General features: G+C 38.1%; 2 protein-coding genes and 1 non-coding gene across 3 annotated transcripts; 2 read left to right on the plus strand and 1 right to left on the minus strand.

Moving 5' to 3' along the window:
- Positions 1–138: 138 nt before the first annotated feature.
- Positions 139–10189, plus strand: LOC118262775 (exocyst complex component 2). The gene is made up of 17 exons (XM_050697657.1): positions 139–404; positions 518–670; positions 765–957; positions 1392–1503; positions 1752–1911; positions 2236–2450; positions 2731–2846; positions 3110–3246; positions 4421–4605; positions 5208–5381; positions 5698–5850; positions 6231–6425; positions 6973–7148; positions 7543–7774; positions 8530–8723; positions 8851–8910; positions 9205–10189. The coding sequence occupies exons 1-17, from the start codon at positions 296–298 to the stop codon at positions 9287–9289; spliced, it is 2649 nt and encodes an 882-aa protein (XP_050553614.1). The 5' UTR covers positions 139–295; the 3' UTR covers positions 9290–10189.
- On the plus strand, positions 8134–8273 carry LOC118263199 (U4 spliceosomal RNA). The gene has a single exon (XR_004782563.2). It is a non-coding gene; the product is annotated as a U4 spliceosomal RNA (small nuclear RNA).
- LOC118262376 (ATP-binding cassette subfamily C member 4) lies at positions 10118–22890 on the minus strand. Its single transcript, XM_050697356.1, has 27 exons — positions 22736–22890; positions 22405–22499; positions 21586–21811; positions 21146–21347; positions 20932–21069; positions 20777–20861; positions 20519–20675; positions 19935–20148; positions 19355–19490; positions 19006–19092; positions 18828–18925; positions 18304–18460; positions 17830–18026; positions 17669–17751; positions 17462–17585; positions 17240–17395; positions 16809–16975; positions 16451–16630; positions 16216–16363; positions 15991–16141; positions 15531–15758; positions 15048–15211; positions 14648–14782; positions 13079–13196; positions 11211–11449; positions 10565–10705; positions 10118–10239 (listed from the first exon to the last, which is right to left on the minus strand). The coding sequence occupies exons 1-27, from the start codon at positions 22810–22812 to the stop codon at positions 10186–10188; spliced, it is 3957 nt and encodes a 1318-aa protein (XP_050553313.1). The 5' UTR covers positions 22813–22890; the 3' UTR covers positions 10118–10185.
- Between the last annotated feature and the right edge of the window lie 212 nt (positions 22891–23102).

Below are 23102 nucleotides of genomic sequence, written 5' to 3' on the forward strand. Positions count from 1 at the left end.
CAACAGGGGACGTCTTCTATAGTGATGAAAATATGCCAAATAGTATCAATAAACCCCTGTCTATCTATTTACAAAACGAATAAAGATTACGTCACGGTGGCATTTATTTGACACTGACACTGAGTTACGTATTGACAGTGACACAATAATATCAGCAAGCGAAATCATCAATTTATTTCTATCTTTGCGATATTTTGTATTAAAGTTTGTTTAAGAGTATTACGAAAGGAGAGTTACTTTAAATTGCAGTTGAACTTACTAGACACTGCGGACAGTAGCACAATTATAATTAAGTATGGGTCCACCGCCTGTAGTTACAGGAATATCTCCAAAAGAAGGTCCACCAGGGACCAGGGTTACAATCCGTGGAGAATTTCTGGGTACTAGTGCAATAGATCTCATAGGTAAGTAGCATTATACTGGAAAAAGTAATCATTATATATCCTTAATCGGTTTTTTCCACGAACTTGTTAGAGAAGTGGGCGTAACACTCATCGATTTCATATTTGTTTTATAGGCTTGAAGATCTGTGGATGTGACTGTTTACTGTCGGCGGAATGGAAGAGTAAGAACAAAATAGTGGCGCGCTCTGGTCCGTGCAAGGGTCGGGGCGATATTATAGTGACCACTCGATCTGGCGGAGAAGGAACTTCTACCGTGCAGTTTAGAGGTAAATAATTATTGTCACCCTACTAATATATTAGAAATTGTACTCATAACAAAAAAGGGGAACATTTTTATAATCAATATATTTATATTTGCAGGTTATCATGAATCAATAGGTCCTGTGAAAGAGAGTGCAGTATGGGTAGAGGAGGCAGCTCCTCCCTCCCTGCCATGGGGTCGACGACCCATGTCCCCCACCACATACACTCCTCCTGACCCACTAGGGCTCTCCACTGAAGGAGATGATTGTAAATTCCCTGAGGAAGAGTTGAATGAAATGTTTCCAGATGGGTAAGTAGACTTACACTAAAAGTACTACTATAATCACTCCATACCTACTGACCATGGGCCTCCTCTATGTACACAGTACTAGTATCATAGTATGTTTCAATAGTAATCTCTAGTATTTTAGTCAGGATACACAAGTATCTCTTATAGAGGCTACACACCTTATAGATTAACTGTACAGTCCAACTGTACAGTAAAATTGTAAGGTATGTAGCATGCATTATAGTGCAACCTAATACCTTTCCTAACAAATATGAGTAGATTCTACAGGTGCTTAGAATAAAGACTACATAAACTAATTCACAATCAGTCTTCATGTAGTGGCTAGAAATTATAAAAACTGGCAGTAAAACTACAGCCAGTTACCAAAGATAATTCAATTACCAAAGATAATTCAATGAACAAAAAAGTTAAAGTTTATTTGTGTAATGTTTCAGTTCTGGTAAACTGTCTGATGACAACTTCCAGCCTGGCTGGTATTTGCTAGAACACCACAGCAATACTTCATATGAAGACCTCAAAGCTGGAATGGTATTTCTGCAAAGAAAGGTATGGAAAAAAACCTCAAGTTAAACAGTAAGTTTGTAGATTATGCTTAATTTTTTCTGTAAAATGATTAATGCAAATGAACTTGGAACTTATACTGTATTTTATATAACCAGATCATTCATATAATCCATCCCACATGCACCTAGTGTTATAGAACCTGTAAAAGTAACACTTAGAGAAACTTATGTACTAAATACTTAGTTATGGATTTGTTCTATTTTTCTAATAGCAGTACCTACTATTTCCAGGTGGAAAGCCAAAAGGAAGGCCAGCTAAGTTTCCTGAAGGCCAACACAGGAGCTGTGATGGACCAGCTGGATCGACTTGTTCTCCTGAAGAACATGTATGAAGAGGATGAGAGGAAGAATGGCAAGGAACCACTGCCAAGCTTGCAGGCTGCTATTGAAGGTAAACTTACAGCTTCTATGAACTATGAAAGAAATATTTTTTATGTTATAAGCCAGTAAACAAGCAGTTGGATTACCTGATGGTAAGCAATCACCGCGGCCCAACTATGCCCTGACACCAGAGGCATCACAAGTGCGTTGCCGGCCTTTTCGGGGTTAGGAATCTAAGTTGTTGGGATTGGGAAGGTGGTAATTGGGCCTCCGGTAACCTCATTTACACAATGCAATTTTAATTCACTATTGATTATGCCATATTGACAGAAAACCTAACTTTCCAAATTCCTAGTTCCACTTTCAATTATCATATTATTTGCTATAATTACAGAATCGATCACACTAGCAGACTCTCTGTTCTCGGAAATATTATCGAGGAAAGATAACGCCGACAAGACTCGCGAGGCCCTCTCATTGCTGACACGCCACAAGTTCCTGTTCCAACTGCCTGCGTCCATAGACAGGAATATCAGGAAGAAGGAGTATGACCTCGTGGTCAACGACTACACCAGGGTCAAGAACCTGTTTGGCAATACTGATGTTAAGGTTTGTTTGAAATTATTTTGTCAAATGTAAATTATTTATTTTATTACTGACTTAATCTCATCATATATGCACCTATGTGGCATTGTTATGTAGGTAAATTAAGGAGATTCGCAACAAATCCTATCATGGTGGCTACATAAATTATTATGATAATCAAATTTCGTGTTGCTAAAAATATGCTTTATGGGAACTTAGGTAGTCAACCATTAAAAAGGGAAATATCATTTATTTTCGGACACAAGACATAGGACAATATTAAGTTTCTTGCTTTTCATTACAGTTGTTCCAAAAAATCCTAGCTGAGATTGACAAGAAAATAGAAGATTTAAAAGAGAAATTGTACACGAGAATGAAAACTATGCCAATCAATGTTCAGGAGCAGACCAAGTATATTAGGTAAACATTTTATTATAGTTAATACTTTACCAAGTAATACATTATGTTTTGAAATGCTCATTTATTATAATATGGATGGTTGAAAGGCGAATGGTTGATCTGATATTCGGAATCAGAGAATTTTTCCTGACGGAATAACACAAGATCGTCAAAAAAAATTACTTGAATCAATTAATCTTTCAATCATCGATATAATTTTAATTAATTTTTTGTTATATTGTTTATTCATTGTTTAATTAATAATATTTTGTATGATTTTGTAGGCTACTGATTAGCTTGAACTGGGAAGGCGACGCCGCATGGGTCGCTATAACTAGTCGGAAAGAGTATCTTATGAGTCTGATGAACAAGGTAAAGGACCATTTCAAACAAAAAGAGGAGCAGGAGTCCAATGAGAAGGGTGAGTTCAGGGCTGATAAGTATGAATATAATTAATTTATTAAGTCTTATGATTAAGCACTTATAAAATGACACAAATATTATGAATTACGCCAATATTATGAATGTCAAAGCTTTTTTTATGTATAGATGTTTGTCTGTCAATTTGAAACTACTGAAAGGATTTGGATGAAATTTGGTATACAGACAGGGTATGAGTTGACTTGGGTGATACTTTTTATCTATAATAACGCGGGCGAAGCCGCTGGCAGAAGCTAGTAATAAAATTTCTGTATTTTTGTTTGTCAGTGTCATATTTCAGGCAAATATAATATGTGAGTAAAATGTTACGTCGAAGGAGAGCGATCATGGCCGCGCAACGCGCTGTGGCCGCTGGCGCGACACTTCGCTGGGGAACTCGCCGGGGAACCCACCTCCACGCAGCGACAGGCCGACCTCAAGGTCTACTTTTACGTACTATATCTTCACTCTTTATCAAAGGACAAATAGGTCATGTGATTAATAATGGTCTTGTCTATTTTGGTTGTCCAGCCACCGTACGTGCGGATTGCGGTCGGTGAGTACGGGTAGCGCGCCGCCCGATCAGATCCAGACCCGTGCGTGCGGCGCGTCGTGTAACTGCACGCACCTCAAAAAAAGACATCACAGATGGGGCCCAGTAGGGCCTGATGAAGCTGCGGACTACCTAGTGGGTTTACCAGGGATCCGGCTCGAAACAAGAAGTAGGACAGGAGGTATCAGTAAGAGTCTGAGTTCCCAAGGCTGAGAAGTCATGATATTCCCCCTTAATAAACTCTATTTTGGTTACGGTAGCCTATCCGTATCCGCAATACGACAAAATTTATAAAGTCCTTACGAATATAATATTTTAATCACGACATTTGCTATATTACAGGAAATGATAATAGCAGCAGTAGAATTATTTTCCGAGCACATGAGAGCCTGCCTGCTGTCTCCGGGCGGAGGCAAGTTGGTGCCTACTGATACGCTGCGCGTGCGACTCGTGGCTAACCTCAGGCACTTGAGGGAGGCTTACGATTCGCTACTTGGGTGATTCGATGTTTTTATCCTACATTTTAAGGCGGGCTAAAAGCCGTTCTGTAATTTTTGTTTAAATCAGTGAAAGAATATTTCAGGCAAACTCGTGTTTTTAATATGTGAATAAAATGTTGCAGGTAAGCGCAAGTCGAAGGAGAGCGAGTGGCTGGGCGGGTGGGGCGCGGTGCGCGGCGCGTGGGTGGCGGCGGCGGCGGGCGCGCTGGCCGCGCAGCTGCACGCGCTGTGGCCGCTGGCGAGGCGCTACTTCGCGGGGGAACTCGCCGGGGAACCCACCTCCACGCAGCGACAGGCCGACCTCAAGGTAATATTGACGTACTATATCGGACAGTCTATGTCACGTAGATCAATATCGGTCTTGACGTGTAAAAGAGTTACATTGTAACCTATTTGCAAAATAAATCTATATACCTTGTACGTGATGCAAAAACTTTATAGTTGAAGTAGAGTTGTTTACGAAAATTGCGCGGACGTATTGGAGTATAAAATTTGGTACACTTATAGTTCCATGTGTCACCCGTGCTTGGCTGCAGTCACGCTAATATTTTTCAAAAATATATCCTTATACAAATGCATTAAAACAATAAATAAAACATTACACACACTACCATAGTATTTATCGTATTTGACAAAACGTCAAAATCGACAGAATTGCGAGGTATTCTTACGTAAAGTCCCCGTCAAGAACAGGAAAACTCTTCCTGTTCATGAGCGCCGGAATAAGTAATTTGTGATTTTACAAAACTAATAGCAATTCGTTAAATAAAAATTATCCTTGAACGTATGTTAAGTGGTATTGTAAATTAAATCGTATATGTCAAATTTCGACCAATAGGCGACTACTAGTATTGATAAATCCCTTAGGAATATAATATTATCCTAATCATGACATTTGTTATATTACAGGAAATGATAATAGCAGCAGTGGAATTATTTTCCGAGCACATGCGAGCCTGCCTACTGTCTCCGGGCGGAGGCAAGTTGGTGCCTACTGATACGCTGCGCGTGCGACTCGTGGCTAACCTCAGGCACTTGAGGGAGGCTTACGATTCGCTACTCAAACTGGACCTACCTTCACAGGTATTGTTAGCAGTCAGATCTTTTTTAGTGTGGGTTAAGAAATCTTTAAAAATAAAAATATTGTATAGTTATGTTATTTCAACGGCATTAATATGTTGAAAGAACTTGATATCTGAAGCAAAAAAACATAATTTGTCATTTATTTAACAATTATAAAAAATCAATGCAACCTATTATTTGTATACCATATAAATATTTTATATGTAATAAATTTAATTAGGAAAAACTACATTTTTTCTAATGGTTACAAAATCTTTACCTAATAATATAATAAACAATCGGTTTTTTTTTCAAATTTTGTTCTTTAAATTTCCAGCCTCTCAGTATCGTAGAGAAAGTGATATTCGACTATCGGGTGCACGGTATGACAGTCTTCTTGCAGCGAGCTCATAAACGCGTGAAGGGGCTCGCAGAGAAAGAGACGTGGAAGATCGAAGAGTATTCTGACTATGGAGCTATTACTAACCTTGTAAGTAGAGAGAAAGACAGAGAGATTGACAGGGAGTTGAAGTAGAGTTGTTATGTGGAGTTTTGAAGGTAAAACCACACATTATTTTGTACTACACTCTATTTAAAAAAATATAAATAACTAGCTACTTCCGCGCTGTTTCACCCGCTCTGCTTGGCTCCTATTGGTCATAGCGTGATGTTTTATAGCCTATAGCCTTCCTCGATAAATGCACTATTCAACACAAAAATAATTATTCAAATCGGACCAGTAGTTCTGGAGATTAGCGCGTTCAAACAAACAATCAAACAAACTCTTCAGCTTTATAATATTAGTATAGATAAATGTTATAAAGTGGTAAAAAAACTACTTATTTCACCATCAAAATAAACAAATTTCAGCCACATCTACTAGAAACGTACTTGAACGAGGCGTTCTCAGCGATCCACAAGTGCGTGGTGACGAGCGGTCGGCGCGAGAGTCCCCTGCTGGCCGACCACGGCGAGCCCGCCGCCATACTGCAGCGACACACGCAGCAGATACTGCTCGCCTACGTCACCGTGCTGCAGGACCTCGCCTTGAATCATGAGGACCAGGTACATTGTGTTTACTTTTATGAAGGTCTATTGTTGAATCTTAAGCAAGGTGTGTTTTTTTATCATCTGAACAGGTCCGCTCATACTGTTGTGGTTCTTTATCTAAAGTTATACAGAATCAACTTGCACTTCTCTAACATTATCTTCTATTTCATTGTCTGGACTTTAAAAGAGACTATGACCTCTGCGTGGTGACGAGCGGTCGGCGCGAGAGTCCCCTGCTGGCCTAAGAGTACTCGGATAGGAAATGCCGGCCTCATCTAGCTATTTGAAATATTGACGTGTAAAAGTGTTATTTTATAACCTATTACAAAAATAAATAATTTATCATTTATAGTATTATAGCTGGTAAAAGTTGTCTTATCAGGCTTTTACACCAAGTTGAAAAGCGTTTTTGACTTATATGTCATCGATCTAAAGTATGTTGTAAATAGGCATGTGCACAATTTTTCATTATTAATTTTAGAGTTTTACGTTTTCTAGATATATCGTAGTTTTGTTTAGAATTATTGTTGAATGTAATTGGCAAGTCATGCGTTATGCGCAGGAGTTCAACAACAGTAACCTGTCGGTGGCGCTGGAGCAGCGCGGCGAGGAGGTGGGCGGTGGGCCCGCGGGCCCCGCGCCGCCCGCGTCCTGGCAGCTGCGTCTACTGCTGGCCGGGGCCAACGCCGCCTACACGCGCCGCCACACGCTCGCCGCCATCGCTACAGCTATACACAAGTACCTACTTTTACCGATTAGCTAGCAAATAGTCCGATTCTATTAGGGTTGCCAGGTCGCCAAACCTAAAACCCAGACAGGCCAACCAGTTTGGCCGTACACGAGAGTACAAAAGGCCTTTTTATTAAAAGGACGGAAAAAGGAATGTAAAAACCAAGCGTTTTTATGTTTATCATAAACACAACAAAAGCCGGACATCATCAGAATACTATTAATTTTGGCCGGGCACGCAATCAAAAAGCCTGACCATGTCCGGCTTTATCCGGACGCCTGGCAACTGAGTGAATTTCTATCACATACTGCCTGCACGGCCGTTACACCTTGGCCGCTATCGCTACGACTAATATAAATAAACTTCCCAAGAGAATTAATCATCATACTCGTAACATTTCAGCTTCGGCTTCCCCAAGCAGAACCAAGCTCTGCAGGCAACGAAGGAAGCTCTCAGTACATTGGAGAGTACTATCGCCGAGACGTACTTGGAGCACAAAGGAGACCCGTTGGTCGGCACTATAGAGCCCAGCATGGACATGGGCCGACACAAGACTGATGCCGACGCCGTCGTCGACGATGCCAGGCCCTATGTTTATGAAATCATCAATAACTTGATCGCTGTACATGCTGAGGTAACTATAAAGTACATATATTCACATTATGTTTTAGCTACATTTTTGTTAGTCTTATGATTTAGTTTTGTCTGTGACTGAACTTTTGTTACTGAAGTGGCAGTACAAAGACATATACCATACCTATATATTTCGGCTCAATTCGTTTTATAACTATCTTAAATTATAATACTATCCCTTTTCAATATTACCCTCTTTCAATGTTCAAAACCGGTTCACGATACAAAGGGCAATTCAACCCTCTTATAAAAGTATTTTAGTTCTCGAAACGTAACTAGATGGCGTTGGGATCGAGATAGATCGCGCTATCGTTTGCTGCACGGCGTTTGGTTAGGTCGGCGGAGCGCGCCAGTCGAGTCAACTTTGCGCAGAGGCAATATCGTAACCAATGAGGTTAATCCGAGGTGCGATTATTGCTAGTTGAAAACTTTACCAATACCCCGCCGTGTGGACGTGAAATACCGTCCGCTATGGCAATTTTTGAATGGCCGTAACTGGCCTAAGAATTACATGAAAACAGTTTGAGTTTATTAAGTAATTTGTATTTAAAAAACTCAGATAGTTATATAATAGTTATATTTTGTTAGTTACCTTTTAAATTTTGTTTTTTTTTTTTGTTACTGCACAAGATAATTATTTTATTCCGACTATTATAATTTTATTAATACCTACTTTATAATATTTTTGGACAACTTAAACTTTTGGTCAGGAAGAATGTCATATTACATTATTCAGCCAAACCATACGTGTTCCAGGTGGACAGTGTAAGCGGCGCGGCGTCGTCGCGGTACGTGCGGGACATCTGTGAGACGGTGTGCGAGGAACTAGCTCGGCTGGCGGCGCTGGGCTCGCCGGGCGCGCCCATGTCGCCCGCCGCCGCCTTCCAGGCCCGGCTCGAGTACACGCTGCTACGACTCGCCTGCGCTGAGCATCTCACTAGAAAGGCTGAGTTAGTACCTAGACATTTATTTGATACGTTTACAATTTCGTATAATATCTCTCTGTTATTCAAATAATAGATATGATTATGGTCATACATAGTTGATTTTAATTTTATTATTAATTTTAAATTCCAGAAACCACTTAATGGAAGCGCTAGCTGGTATCCCTCCCATAGAAAGCGAAGAAGAAAAGAAGTAAGTGTGAAAATTCAATAGCTTATTATATGTCGTCGATGTTTGTTTTAAACGTTATTAATATTAAAATATTGACATACAAAATACAATTCTGACTGTCTAATTATTATGTTATTGGTTTACTTACATAACTGTTTGAAGAGGAACTCAATTAGTTTCAACCAATGCTAGATGTTCTAGACCAGTCGAGCTCCCCGTCAAACAGTTATATGAGAAAGTCGATAGTGTAATAATTAATTTAGTATGTATCACGTAAATTACAATAAAATTCAAATCTTTGTCTTTGTTTCACAGACGAATGGACACAATAGTGCAAGGATTCAAGAAAAGGATGGAGCTACAGCTCGCCAGCCTTAATTGCAACATGGAGACTGTGTAACGTATTCATACCTACCTACTGACTATACTTTGTATGTAGACTAGATACTTATATAGTACTGTATTTGTATAGTAGTTATGTTAAAATATACTGAATTTAAATAATATTCACACACATTACGCATTAACATATTCATCGACCGTGCAAGTCGTGAATATGAGTCCCGGTATGCCTCGAAACTAATCGAGCGTTCTCAAATAAGTTTGTCGTGAGTAAATGTTATTTAAATTCTGTATTGTGTATAATGTATATTAGTAATTAGATTAGTGTATGTAATTATGTATTTGGTTAAAAACCAAAAGCTTTAAAAGTATTCTTATTTCGTATATGGATTAATATTATTGATTTTTATGGTATTTTATAATCATTTGTTTATAAATACTGCCTACAAGGTCACAAGAAGTAAAAATTAAATTGCACGACATTTATACAAGGTGATGCGGAATAAACGCAAGATCTTTCAGGTGCTGTTTCAGGCCGTTAGAGTGAACAAATTTAGTTTCAGTATTTTTGGTTATTAAAATTAACTTTAGAATTTCCAAAATGTGTAACTGCCGTACTCAGAGTTATTTAATGGTTACTTAACCCAGTCCTTAGCAATTGTTTTCGGTACAAAATCGTTACTAAGGAATAGTTTAAGTAATCATTAAATGTCTCTAAGTATTTTGTTCTTTTATGGTTCTAAACAGCATCTAAAAGGTGTTGCGTTTATTCATAGTGTTTCTTCATCTTGAAAATAACAGAAACAATAAAATAAATTGTAAATCATATCAAATCACTCGTTTGTATCGTTATTAAATGTTTATTTTCTATTTAAAAAGCGTAGTCTAAGATAAAATATTAATGTTATAAAGTAAGTTAATATTATAAATTATGAAAATATATCGTATATAAAATCAATCATCTGTAGTCTCTTTCATTTCATCCCTGGCCTGTTTGTCTTGGTAACTCTGGAACAAATTGTAATTTAATACATAAAAATATTTATTTATCATTTTAGTTATGATTTCTTTCATTTTCGGTACACAGTAAACAAATCACATATTTGTATGGTCACTTTATTTATTTATTATGTATATTAAACTATATAAAAATGATCAGTTTCTTTGTTTGACCGCGCTAATCTCCAGAAATACTGGTACGAATTGAGTAATTATACCTATTTGTTTTGGTTATTTCATTTGTCGAGGAAGGTATAAAACAGGAGCCGAGCACCGGGTGAACCGAGCAGAGTTGCTATATAGAGCTATTTAATCCCTATGCCCTCTAGATTACCTGTGCAGCCAGTTTGTGCAAGTGCGATGCCATGGATGGTCCGGTCTCCGACACCATCTTACGGAAATGGCTTTTCTTGTTCTGCAGCAGTAGGTGCGGGTGGTCGTACTCCATCAGGCGACCTGCGTCTAGTACCAATATCTGTGTGAAATTAACAGACAGCATATAAGTACTCGCGATATGACGATACAATCAATAGATATAAATTATAACATTAGTTATGGTGATACTGGTTGTAATTTTATAAAATTGTTGTTAAAGCATAGAAAGTTTTGGATAGTTTGCGTGGGATAGTTAAAATCCAATTATTTAGTTAATTGGCTTGTTCTATTTTTGTGTGCTTACCCAAAGTGTTAGATAATATCTGTATCAAATTATAAACAGGTCATTAGTTTAAGCTTGAAAGCATAACAAACAAACACGTATGTATTATTTTAGTAGAAATTCAAATAAACATATTCATCATCCATGCAAGTCTTTAATATGAGTCCCGGTATTGCTTGAAACTAATCGAGTTATCTCAAATAAATTTGACGTATATTCGCACATATTTTTTCAAATAAATTAGACACATATACATATATATTATTTTAGTACAAATTCAAAGAAGATTATTATTGAATAGCATCATATTTTTCCAACATACCTTATCGGAGTCTATAATAGTGTTCAACCTATGCGCTATAGTGAGCACGGTGCAGTTGTTGAAGTGTGACCGGATGGCGGTCTGGATGAGCTGGTCGGTCTGCGCGTCCACGTTGGCTGTGGCCTCGTCCAACACGAGGATCCTGTCGTTGTGGACTATGGCCCTCGCGAGGCACACCAACTGCCGCTGGCCCACGCTGAAGTTTGATCCTCCTTCTGATACTTGTTTGTATAGAGGACCTGGTGAATATTTCCTTGTTCAGTTTTGCACTATAATATAAGAAACTGCTTATTATGCAATAATTTCTAAAATATAGGATTATGGATCTAAACTATTTCATTATAAGCTTTCCAACCGCGGTTTCGCACGCGTTTTTCAGAGGTGTTGGTGGCAGATTAAAAAATAAATGATGATATTTTTGTTAGACAAAAAAAAGAAAGTATAGTATTTGTATGTTATATCTAATAATAAAAAATAGTATTTGTATGTTACATCTAATAATATAACATACAAATACTATACTTTCTATCTTGAAAATTGCGGAATATTCCATACAAACTTCCACCCATGGGGGGATTAAGAAAGTAATATCTGCCGGGATAGGTTGGATACAAAAAGGACCTAGCCTAAATATTATCCGATGGGCTGGAGAGCCTGGAGAGTGCTCTAGTACACCAATTTACTTCATACAAAAAATCATGTCATATACTTGCGTTTGCGACGCGAAGCAAGGACAAACAAACAAACACACTTTCCTAGTATAATATTAAAATAATAATATGCTTTGACATAATTCTTCGTTGGACTTAGCGAACGTGATATATTCTTTATCGATTTAAAAGTAAAAATAGATAGTAAACTAACGTTGTTAATACTATCGATCCAGCCCTGCTAATCCTTATCTTATTTTAACATAACAATAGGTTTGCTGTAATAAAACCACCCGCATGAACCACTTTTTATTTTAGTGAAAACTAGGAGTGAGGCATATTTATCGTAACCGATAAAAGTAACAGATATCTACAAATAACTAACAACAACTGTTACTGCCAACATATTTTATCTGTTAATTTAATAACAGATCCTCAAATCCTGTTACCACGGCTATTACTATATTGCTATTATTCATTGTAACAGTCCTTACACAAACCGACTGTTAGTTGTTACCAATACCATAGGTTACTACGTACGGCTGTTACTTTGTTGTACATGCGTATTCAATCTCTCTCTTTTCCTCATTAATGAATGACCTTTGCGAAAAGAGACACACCTATTATTTATTTCGGAACATGTTTACTTCTCACTCTTACTAAAGCGATTAAACGACGCTAAAAAGAGAAGCACCTAGTATTTATTAGTCCTAAAATATAGTCGGTGGTCTCGCAAGAACAAATAGTACGTTTCGGAACTAAAGTGACTTCTATATTGAGTTCATTACCTGTCAAGTGTTATAAGGCCTGACCAGTGACATTCTATAAAAATACGTATAATTTATTTTATTTTTGTAGCACTTTCAGTTAAAACTGCCATAGGAGAAAATTTTGTTGTTTCAAAATAATTACAATTTATGCGTAATTATTTTATTATTTGAAAATTTTGTTTTTTCAAAAAATTGCAAACTATGGACTAATTAAATTGTATTTACCGCCAAATTATTATGAAATAAAGAATTAAGTAATCAAAGGAGAATAACTGATCGTATCATTAACTGACTTTGGTTTTTCATAATTATTTTAAGGCAACGATAAAATTGTCTAACTTACGATGATAAATCCTACCGAGTGACGTCATAATGATGTCAATAATAAAGATAACTTATAAAGTATTTGGATCTGTTTTATTTAAAGCGGTATAAACTATGTACTAACTCTCGTCTCCCTCTTCTTGAAGCTCCACATTGTCCAAAGCTGTTATTAATACCGAATCAGGATATTGATCGAACGGATCCAAGTTCTTTCTAATAGTACCGCTGAATAGTACTGGCTCCTAAAATTAAAAACATAATACATTATTGCCTCAAAAGTATTTGGGTGTTCCCGACCCAACCAAACGCCGTGCAGCAAAATAATCTTTAATTTTAGTTATTTAACTAAAACTTATCAGTCTCACAGGGTGACGTCACGCATTTTATAGCCCCGACTAAGGGGTAGGCAGAGTTGCACTTGCATGATACGGCACGTAATGCCGCTATAAATGTACACCCACTTTTCACCATTTGTGTTATAAGTTTTTATTTGGACAATTAAACATTGTTCTCATCGCTTTGTTAATCATCGTGGTACCTTATTATTCATCTTTGTTTTTATGGGATTGGTTAAGGTCACACGCTTAATTTATTAAAACCAAATTTACCGAGTGTTAATCAATAACAGAATTGTCTAACTTTTATTATTGACGATAATCTCATCGCCTTCTTCGTGAAGTGATTGTTTTGAAGAATCACCATTTATATCGATAGGCACACTTCTAACATACCATAGTCTAGCTGGTTCCTTGAACTTAATCTAAATCTGTTTAGTAATTTACACTCCATGCGTGCAATAGTAACTTAATTATAATGTTTCTAATAGATCTCTAAGATGTGAAGACCATAGTAGTGGAATAGACATGGGATAGGATTTAATGAAGACTTCTGCCCGTATTCGGTGTGGATAAAAAGTAGCTCATCACAGCCTATGTGCTATTCCAGACCATAAAACCTGTTCCAAATTTCATCCGTTCCGACCCCTCCAGCCGTTTTGACGTATTTGAGTAACACGTAAGATTTAACACAAAAATTTAGCTATATTCAAATACTGACGAATAATGACAAAAGTGTTATTTTGGAACCCAGTTGCAGAAATTGGAATATGGAATTTAACATTAGTCAAATTATCATTAATACTAATGTAAAAATAAATAAGTTTAGATAAATCCATAAAAATATAATATCTTACTTAAATGGAATAATAGACAACTTACTCCCTCAAGTACACGTAGTAGTCCAATTGTACGCTAATATTTGTCAAAAATAATCCCATAAATCGTGATAAAACATTCTAAGTATGATCGTAGTTGAACAACGTCTGGATATGGACGATACCTGCCCCTGTTTTATAAAAGAGTTTGTTTGAGTTTGAGTTAAATAAAAATTATCCTTGAACGTATGTTAAGTGGTATTGTAAATTAAATCGTATATGGTTGAATTTCAACCACTAGGCGACCACTAGTTAAATGTAATTTGGCATACATAATTATGGAACTCAAAGAGCCATCAAGCCATCACTGATGGGGCCTAGTAGGGTCGATGCTCGACTGGGGCTCTGAAGAAACGCAAGGAGTTACCGTGGCACCAGCTCGAAGCAGGCAGCAGCAAGCAGGGTTAGTAAGACAGGGATTGTCAGACGACAATCCCTCGTGCCTTTCCCAGAAAACCATTTTGATGATTTGTGACTAACCTTTTCTTGTGGTTGTATGTTTAAGTTCAATTTATGCAATACATAATTGCCATCCGGGGCGTACTTTAAGCTCAAGTTATCAAAGATTATTGCGCCTTCTGCCGGCCAGTCTGCTGGAGGTTTTTTGCCTGGTGCCTGTAAGAAATAATATTTAATTATAAATTATGTGTTAATAAAATACATAATACCAGATAACCGTTATGAGCCATGATCACTATACGCAGTTGAAAACAACACAGGATAATAAAACTTTACAATACCTAAGTACCTATCTATGTGTATAAGTACTTAAGTAGGTTAAAATGTGTATTATAGACGAATCATCATCATCATCAGCCGTAAGATGTTCACTGTTGAACAAAGACCTTCTCTCCTGTAGGGGAATAAGTGATATCCTTACACTTCTCAAGGCAGGTTCCTGGGGCAACTTGGTGTACTCCAGCACTCTCTCCACGCTCGTCATCTGGTTCTCCATCTCCGCAGACTGCCGCATGCCCCATTGGAAGATACCGGTCAATGATATCGACTGTGTTATTGCCAGGCCCACGTAGCTTCCGTCCATGTCTCATTTGAAGAACAAACGATAATGAATCTTAGCTCCATATTAAAATAGTTCATAATGGACAAACTGGTACTTGGTCATGATTAACTCACCTCATATAATACAATGGATGGCTATGGTACGCCAGATGGACAGCTAAGGCAGTCCAATACCAAAATGTTAACTGCAGTTTGTTTTTAAATAAATTAGGGTACTATGTCAAATTATTTTACATGTATTGTACGTACAAAAAGTACAAATCGGGGAAGATTAAGAGATGCTATACCTACTTTATAATTATGAACTCTATGTACCTTATTCGTGCAGTTATATAATACAAACCTGTCTTCATCAAGCAGCTGAAAGTGACGCACACGATGAACAGCAAGCAGACGAGGTCTAAGAAGAATCCGAACGCTCGGCTGCACGTGATGAAGAGGTACCAGGCAGCACTGTGCAGGTCTTGGTGGAGGTCGAACTCCTCGGCTAGGAGGAACTCGGCGCCAAACGAGCGGATCGTGGCCAGACCAAGGATCGTCGCGTTCACGTGACCAAATACCGGACTACGAGCTGGTAAGCATATTTTAATTGTGTTTAAACTTCTTCATTGTTGATTATGATATGTTATGAAACTATTTTTTCGCGCATTTGCAGCTAGTGTATCAATAGTGTGTTGTGAATCACACACAGATACACGACACATCCGTCCCTTGGACATAAACTAATTTTATGCCCCATAATGTAATTTCTTTCCGAGATTTTTCTAATCTTATGTTAGAAACGAAAAGAAGTGAATACTCACTGATTCCTTCTAGCCGTTTGACGGCTCCGGTAGTCCTGATATAAATAACGCGGAAGATGTAGAATATCACCATTGCAGCCGCAATCGGTATCATCAGAGTGATATCTGTCATCAGTATTACCAGGACAACACCTAATAAGTTCAATACTATCTGGAAAAAAAATAGAAATGAATACTCTTACATGAATAAAGAAAAACATAAATTCTTCATCATCATGTTGTTACCTGAAAGCAGTCAATCATGGCTTGTGGGAGTAACTCGTCAACAGCGCCCATGTCTTTGCTAAATCTGTTGAGAATTCTGCCAGAAGGATTACTGTGGAAGAAGCTCATTGGAGACTTCGAAATGGACTCAAACATTTGGTCGTGTAATCTAGAAGCAGAAAACAATATCGTATTTGACAAAATTAACATTTCTGGTGTTCTTTCAATATGGTAATTAAAAACTGTTGATACTGACTTAATAGAAGATTTCATGCATAGAGAAAAGAAGAAGAATGCTCGTATCAAGGCGACTATGATTGTTGCTAGTGTGATCACGCCGAAGATAATGACGAAGTCTCTTCGGGCCAAGCCTTGCTCGGCCCACACAAGCACGTCCATTGTATTGTCGCCTGATAGCTTATCTTCTGCATTACTCCTAAAGAAGAATAAAGGTATATTAGTCGATACGCACGTGATGATCATTCTTCTTTCAATCGGCGCTGCCCATGGACAACCGCAACAAGTGAGAAGTTACAAGCGCGTTGCCGGCCTTTTGAGGATGGGCGAGGATTGGCGTTAACCATATCGTAAGACAAAATATTTTCGGATCTCACCATCGACTAATCCAATAATCGCAAGCGCTAGCACATAACTGTGCCAACACGAATAATACGCATACGATAATAACGAAGCAACATGGAGCGCCCGCCATGAAGTACTCTTTGTACACAGACCCACGTACTCGACCACTCGCTTGTATCTCAGCTTCAGGCTTTTGATCCTGTCAATTAGGAACCTCATTAATTACTTGGATTAATTGACTTTTGTTCGATGTGAACTTATCAACAGAAATTGAGCTGTACCCTTAGTACGAGTTGATTTACGTTAAAATAATCGAAACTAGAGCGCGTTCGGTGCTCTGATTGGCCGGCTTCGATAAAACAACCAATCAGAGCGCCTCACGCGCTCACGGGTCGATTACTTTAAACGTAAAGCAAACTCATACTAAGGATACTGTTGTTATGAATACTATAAAGTTCCTTACAGCAACGCTGGTGTCGAGTATCATTGACCAGTGCCGTCTATGCAAGCTCATTGTGCTCGGCTGTATCAATGTACTGACGTCATTCTGCATGGAATCCTCTTCGTGGATCTCCCGTATATTCTCGTTCATCAATTGAATTATCTTCAGTTCTTTTTCCTAAAAACAGACACTGAGTTGGAGTATTTATGCAAAAACAATGAAAGAAGTCATTTAGGAAATTACGTCTAATTCTTCAAAAGCTCCATTTCCAATTATCTTTCCGTTGTCCATTATGACCACATGGTCAACTGATTTGATGAATTGCAGCTGGTGGGTGACGAGCACGACCGTCTTGTTCGCCAAATATCTGACCATAGGAACAATTTTAAATTAATAAAATGATAACAATTAAACAATTCATTTATCTAAATCGAATTGTATAATATTTACTTCTTGATGCACCTCTCGAAAATATGTTTGGCGACTTGAGTGTCGACAGCCGAAAGTGGATCGTCTAGTAAATAAATATCGGCCTGAAATAGAGTCAAAATGTACATATACACCTTTGTATATACCTTTTATTTGTTTGTACAGCCAAATGGCTACATTACCTCTTTATAAACTGCTCTTGCCAGATTAATCCTGGCACGCTGTCCCCCGCTGAGTGATACACCGCGTTCCCCAACAACTGTTTTATCTCCATGAGGAAAGAGGGAGATATCTCTTTCCAAAGCACATACCCTGCATACTTCCATGTAACGTGATTTTTGGAATGACTGTCCAAACAGAATATTTTGGCGGACGGATCCTGTGAAATTAGATGTAAGAAAGAAGACACACATATTTGCAAGCTTGCCATTTACATCACCACATATGAGGCTTACTAATAGCGTAGGGTTGCTCCTCAACTGGGGTAGATTGCTTAATGATACCAAGGCCACATCACAGAGCAGGTGTTGAAACGTGGTAATCTTAGTTAGTAAGTAAGAGTTTAATAGCTAATTCCACCTCACCCATGGCGAAAGGAGACATATTTGATTATTTTCCATCCTTAAAAATATGCTATAATTAAGTATCAATCGTACCAACAAATAACCACGGGTCTTGACTAGCGTAACTGATGGTGCCATTTATCTGCACAGATCCACTGGAGCAGGGTAACTCACTCAGCACTATATGTAGTAGCGTGGACTTGCCCGCACCTACTGCTCCAATTACAGTCGTTAGGGAACCTTCTATTATCTGGAAAAAAGAACGAACGATAGAATCCAGCCAAATCTGGGCTTGCAAAAAAAAAAATTACTACATCAACAAAAAGTTGATATAGTAATTTCTTTCTACGTTGCAGCACCCTAGGATTTTCTCCTGTGTCGTGGGTGCATTTACAAACATACAAGTTTACATACACATGACACCCAGACCCGAAACAACAATTTGTGAATGACACAAAGAGTTGCTCCGTGCGGGAATCGAACCCGCTACACGTTACACGTTGGTACGGCAGCCAGTTGCCCAACGCCGCGCCAACCGTGCAGTATCTATCTATCATATTTGTAGTATTAATTACAACAATCGTACTTATTTCAAATACTTTCTTTTGAAGCCTTACTGTTAAATCCAAATTTTTAACATCATCTTCGGCAGCAGATTTGATCCATCTACTCGACGCATTTTCAAACTTGATAATGATTTCTTCTTTACGAGGTTCTGTGGGACAAAGTAATAAAAGTGTAGGTATTGATGTCATCTACTGCGAGATTGAATGATAAAATGGTGAATTTATTTACCTTTGGGTTTTTCGTTTACAATTTCTTTCTCCGTCGATGGCCCGGGTTCAGAGTGTCTTTCACGAGCTTTCTGTAAGTGGTGCGGTTCTATTTACCGCCAAACATTATCTATTACTTATCTCTATTATATAAAAATCAATTGCTGTTCGTTAGTCTCGCTAAAATTTGAGAACGGCTGAACCGATTTGGCTAATTTTGGTCTTGAATTATTTGTGGAAGTTCAGGGAAGGTTTAAAAGGTGAGAATAACATGAATGTTTGAGACGGTACGAAGTTTGCCGTGTCAGCTAGTCTTAAATAGATAACAAATCGTCTTGTACGACTACGTTTCTGAAATAAAACCTTCTTACCAATAATTGTGACTCGTTTCTTTCGGACCGGTGCTACTTCTGGTTGCACATTAGTTAGCAATCGTTCAGGTAAACTACATTCTTCCGTCAGCAAATAATCTCTGATTCTTTGTATAGCTACGTTCATTTCCGCTATCTAAAATATTTGTTAAAACCTCACATGTACCAATATGACTTTTCGGAGTTACACGTACTTTCAAATATTATTTAGACATGATACCATTGACGAGGGACCTGGATATTAATTTTTTTCTAAACATTGCCCCATATTAGGATTTTCTTCTGTGTCTGGGTGCATTTACAAACATTCAATTTCACATGTACATGACACTCAGACACGAAACAACCATTTGTGGGTCACATAAAGAGTTGCTCCGTGCGGGTATCGAAACCATTGCGCGTTGCATGGCAGTCGGCACCAACCGTGCAGCCAACTTATAATTTCTAATTAAAATCGCCAATCCGCCTTAAGCAAGAGTGGCGATTAATCAAACCATTTCCATTTGGCAAGAGGCCTTTGCTCAGTGGACACTTATAGACTGTAGAGGATGATAACTTACAATACATTCCGCGCACTTACATGTCCAACCGCCTGTGGGAAGTAGAGCGTCATAGTTTGTTTCGTAATGTTGTAGTAACAAGTCAAGAAGAAGACATTCTCGACAGTGATTCGGTTCACATAAGTCACGTAGAGCAGCACGGTGATGAAGATACCGAACCGCGACGTGAACATTATGAACGACATGATCACACCTCGAATGTATGACGTCATCTTTATGTAGAAAATTTCGTGACTGTCAATGATTAGTAGAAATTGATTAGTGAAACAACTTACTGCCTCGTTGGTCGAGTGGTTTAAAGTAAACGACTGCCGTACAAGGGGTCTCGGGTTTTCTCCTGTGTCGTGGGTGCATTTACAAATTTACAAGTTCAGTATAGCACATTACTGGCATGATATCCAGACCCAAAACAACTATTTGTGGATTACACAAACAGTTGAAAAGTGGGTGTACATTGTATAGCGGTATTACGTGTCGTAATGAGTCGGTTGCCCAGCCACTTCGGGAACAACCGTGCGTCCTTTTTTTGCTGATGAATGATGCAGTGTATGTTTCATTGTTCTTTGGTATAGCCTACATATCTCTAGTTCATCGCTAAACTCACCGCCGAACGATATCGATTATTTTTCGAAACGGTTGTTCCCAGGTGTACATTTTTATCACTTCCATGCCCATGATAATTTCTTTCATCAGTCTCACTCGTTCGTCTGACTTCATTGCTGTACCTCTTCTGTAGTAAGCAGTGTTCGTTCCCAAGAATACTGAAAATATAATAAGTCTAATCTAGCTAGATGAAATTCTATCTACTGAAATACGAACTACAACTAGATAAATCTTATTTGTTATGTAAGTATCTACTAACTCTGGAATGGAATAACTGCTATGATGATTAGTGATCCGTACACCGCTGGCATCCCCATCTCCCGGTACAAATAAACTGTCATAAGCTGAAAATACACCAATATTAATACGATAGTACGGTTCCTTCCGACCTTTGATGATTTATTAGTGACCTACCATAGTTTCAAAAGGTCCAATCCAGAGGTAGTGTGCAAATAGCGGTCCTGTATCAAAACGATTGACGTCGTTCGCCATTAGATTCAAAACAAGTCCGCCACTGTTTTCAGTCATGGATTGTATATTAACTTTTAGAGCCTGCGTAAGACACCCAGTTAAGTTACTAATTGTTATAATGATTGAAATAAAACTTCAAGGTCAATGGTAAGCATACCTTTCTATAGATAAGACTGCACACACCAACCCTCATCTTCATCCCCATGTGCATAACCCCCATCATGAACGGATGTTGCACCATGATATTGAAGGTACTGCAGAAAATGATGCCGAATGCGAAAAATACTGCTTCACCCCAAGATACACTGCCTTCCATGTCGTAGTAGGAAAACAAACGGTTCAGGTATGTTGAGTTTGACCTGATGGAGTTGTAATATTAGGTATTACGACGTAAAGTAATTTTTAGATAGGCATACCTAATGTGATTGTTATAACGATAACTTCTCATTTAATTCAATTGTGATATAATTAAAAACGTCGTTTCAATCACAATTATAATTATTTGTTGTACCTATGGAGGGCCTTGTAGGTGCATGGTACATGTAGGTATAATAAATAGCAGTTTCATTATTTCTAAGAATACCTAATTTAACTTACGGGTTACTATCGCCATGAACAGGGCTGTAGTAGCGGAGGAGCAATGCGAGAAAAATTGGTTGCTGCAACCTGATCAAAAACTCCATAGCAGCAAGTATGAGCCCATACAGCATGAGCTCGCATCCGAACACTTTGAGTAGCACTCTCCATAGGCTAGGTTTGCGCCTGCCTCCACGGCGGTCGGCTGATCGTACTTCGCGGTCCCAAGCTTTCTGGACTGCATCACCTACATGTTTCAACCAATTTACCTATGTCAGACAAACTGATACAAGTACCTATGAGGCATAGATTGATATGGTACTATGTTGTGAATGGAAAGCAAAATCAAATGATAGACCCAACAAGTCTTAGGGAACTTCTGGATGCGAGTTGCTTGCAACTGGCCCATCTGAAGTCCTTGGAGCAGACACATGTGCAGCAATAGATATCTTGTTGTCTGTTAGATGATGATCATGATAAATGATTAATAATTTTGTAGTATCGTGTTTTATGGAGACTTTATCTCGTACATTGGAATTATAATTACGGTTGGTTAATGCCTATACCGATATACATAACTTGCAATATGAGAAGTTTATAACGTCATACTAAAAGGATGAATGTTAGGAGATTTACGAAAGAGTAGATTACGGTAAAGGGCGCTCTAGGCGACAACATTTCGACCAGGGTAGGTTTATTGACAAGGGGCCAAATTACGAGCATCCTCAATCGATGACAATGCAAGGAATCGTGTCATATGGCGTTCTGCTATTATCTCTGCCTACCCCAATAGAAGACAGGCGAGGTGGGCCGATATGTATGTATGGTATCACTCGTTACCTAGTATACTGGAACGGTGTTCAGGCAGTGGAGCGTACAGGTCTGCGTCTTTAATGTCCCGACTGTAGCCCATTTTAAATGTTTCTAATGTCCATCTGAAAAAGGAAGTAGGCACTTTTTAAAATAGTTTTCAAATGTAGCTATGTAAATATAGTATTGTAAATGTACCTATGTAATTTTAAAATGTAGCTCATATACCATCACTGCCACTTTTGCATGTATTTCCTATGTGTAATATCACTCATGTTAATGCAAATAAAAATATCTTTATCAAAATTATGCATGCGTGATCATATTAGAGTATATAGAGATGGTGGACGGGAGTACATACCCAAATGTTAATATCGAGAACCAGTTAGCCCCATAGCGAGGATTCATTAATCTGCTCTGTTTTGGCCCTGTATCCATTATTATCGAGATAATATAATTATTAACTATATACGAACGTTAAATAACATAAGTGCTTAATAAATCGCGTAATCTAGATAGCTATGATAAATACTACGTTCCTAATATACTTAACAAAATAAAATGAATGCATTGGTAGAAATATGTAGGTTTAGGAATATAAGTATTATGTTTAAATTTATTAGATTTGAGACATGCGGTCGGTAAGAAAGAGTAGTTATCTATTGGTCGATGTAATGTGTCTTTCGGGGCTGAGATATTGTTGACATACATATACATAGGTACTATGT

Source organism: Spodoptera frugiperda, chromosome 12 (genome assembly GCF_023101765.2).
Source record: "Spodoptera frugiperda isolate SF20-4 chromosome 12, AGI-APGP_CSIRO_Sfru_2.0, whole genome shotgun sequence".
Lineage (NCBI taxonomy): Eukaryota > Metazoa > Arthropoda > Insecta > Lepidoptera > Noctuidae > Spodoptera > Spodoptera frugiperda.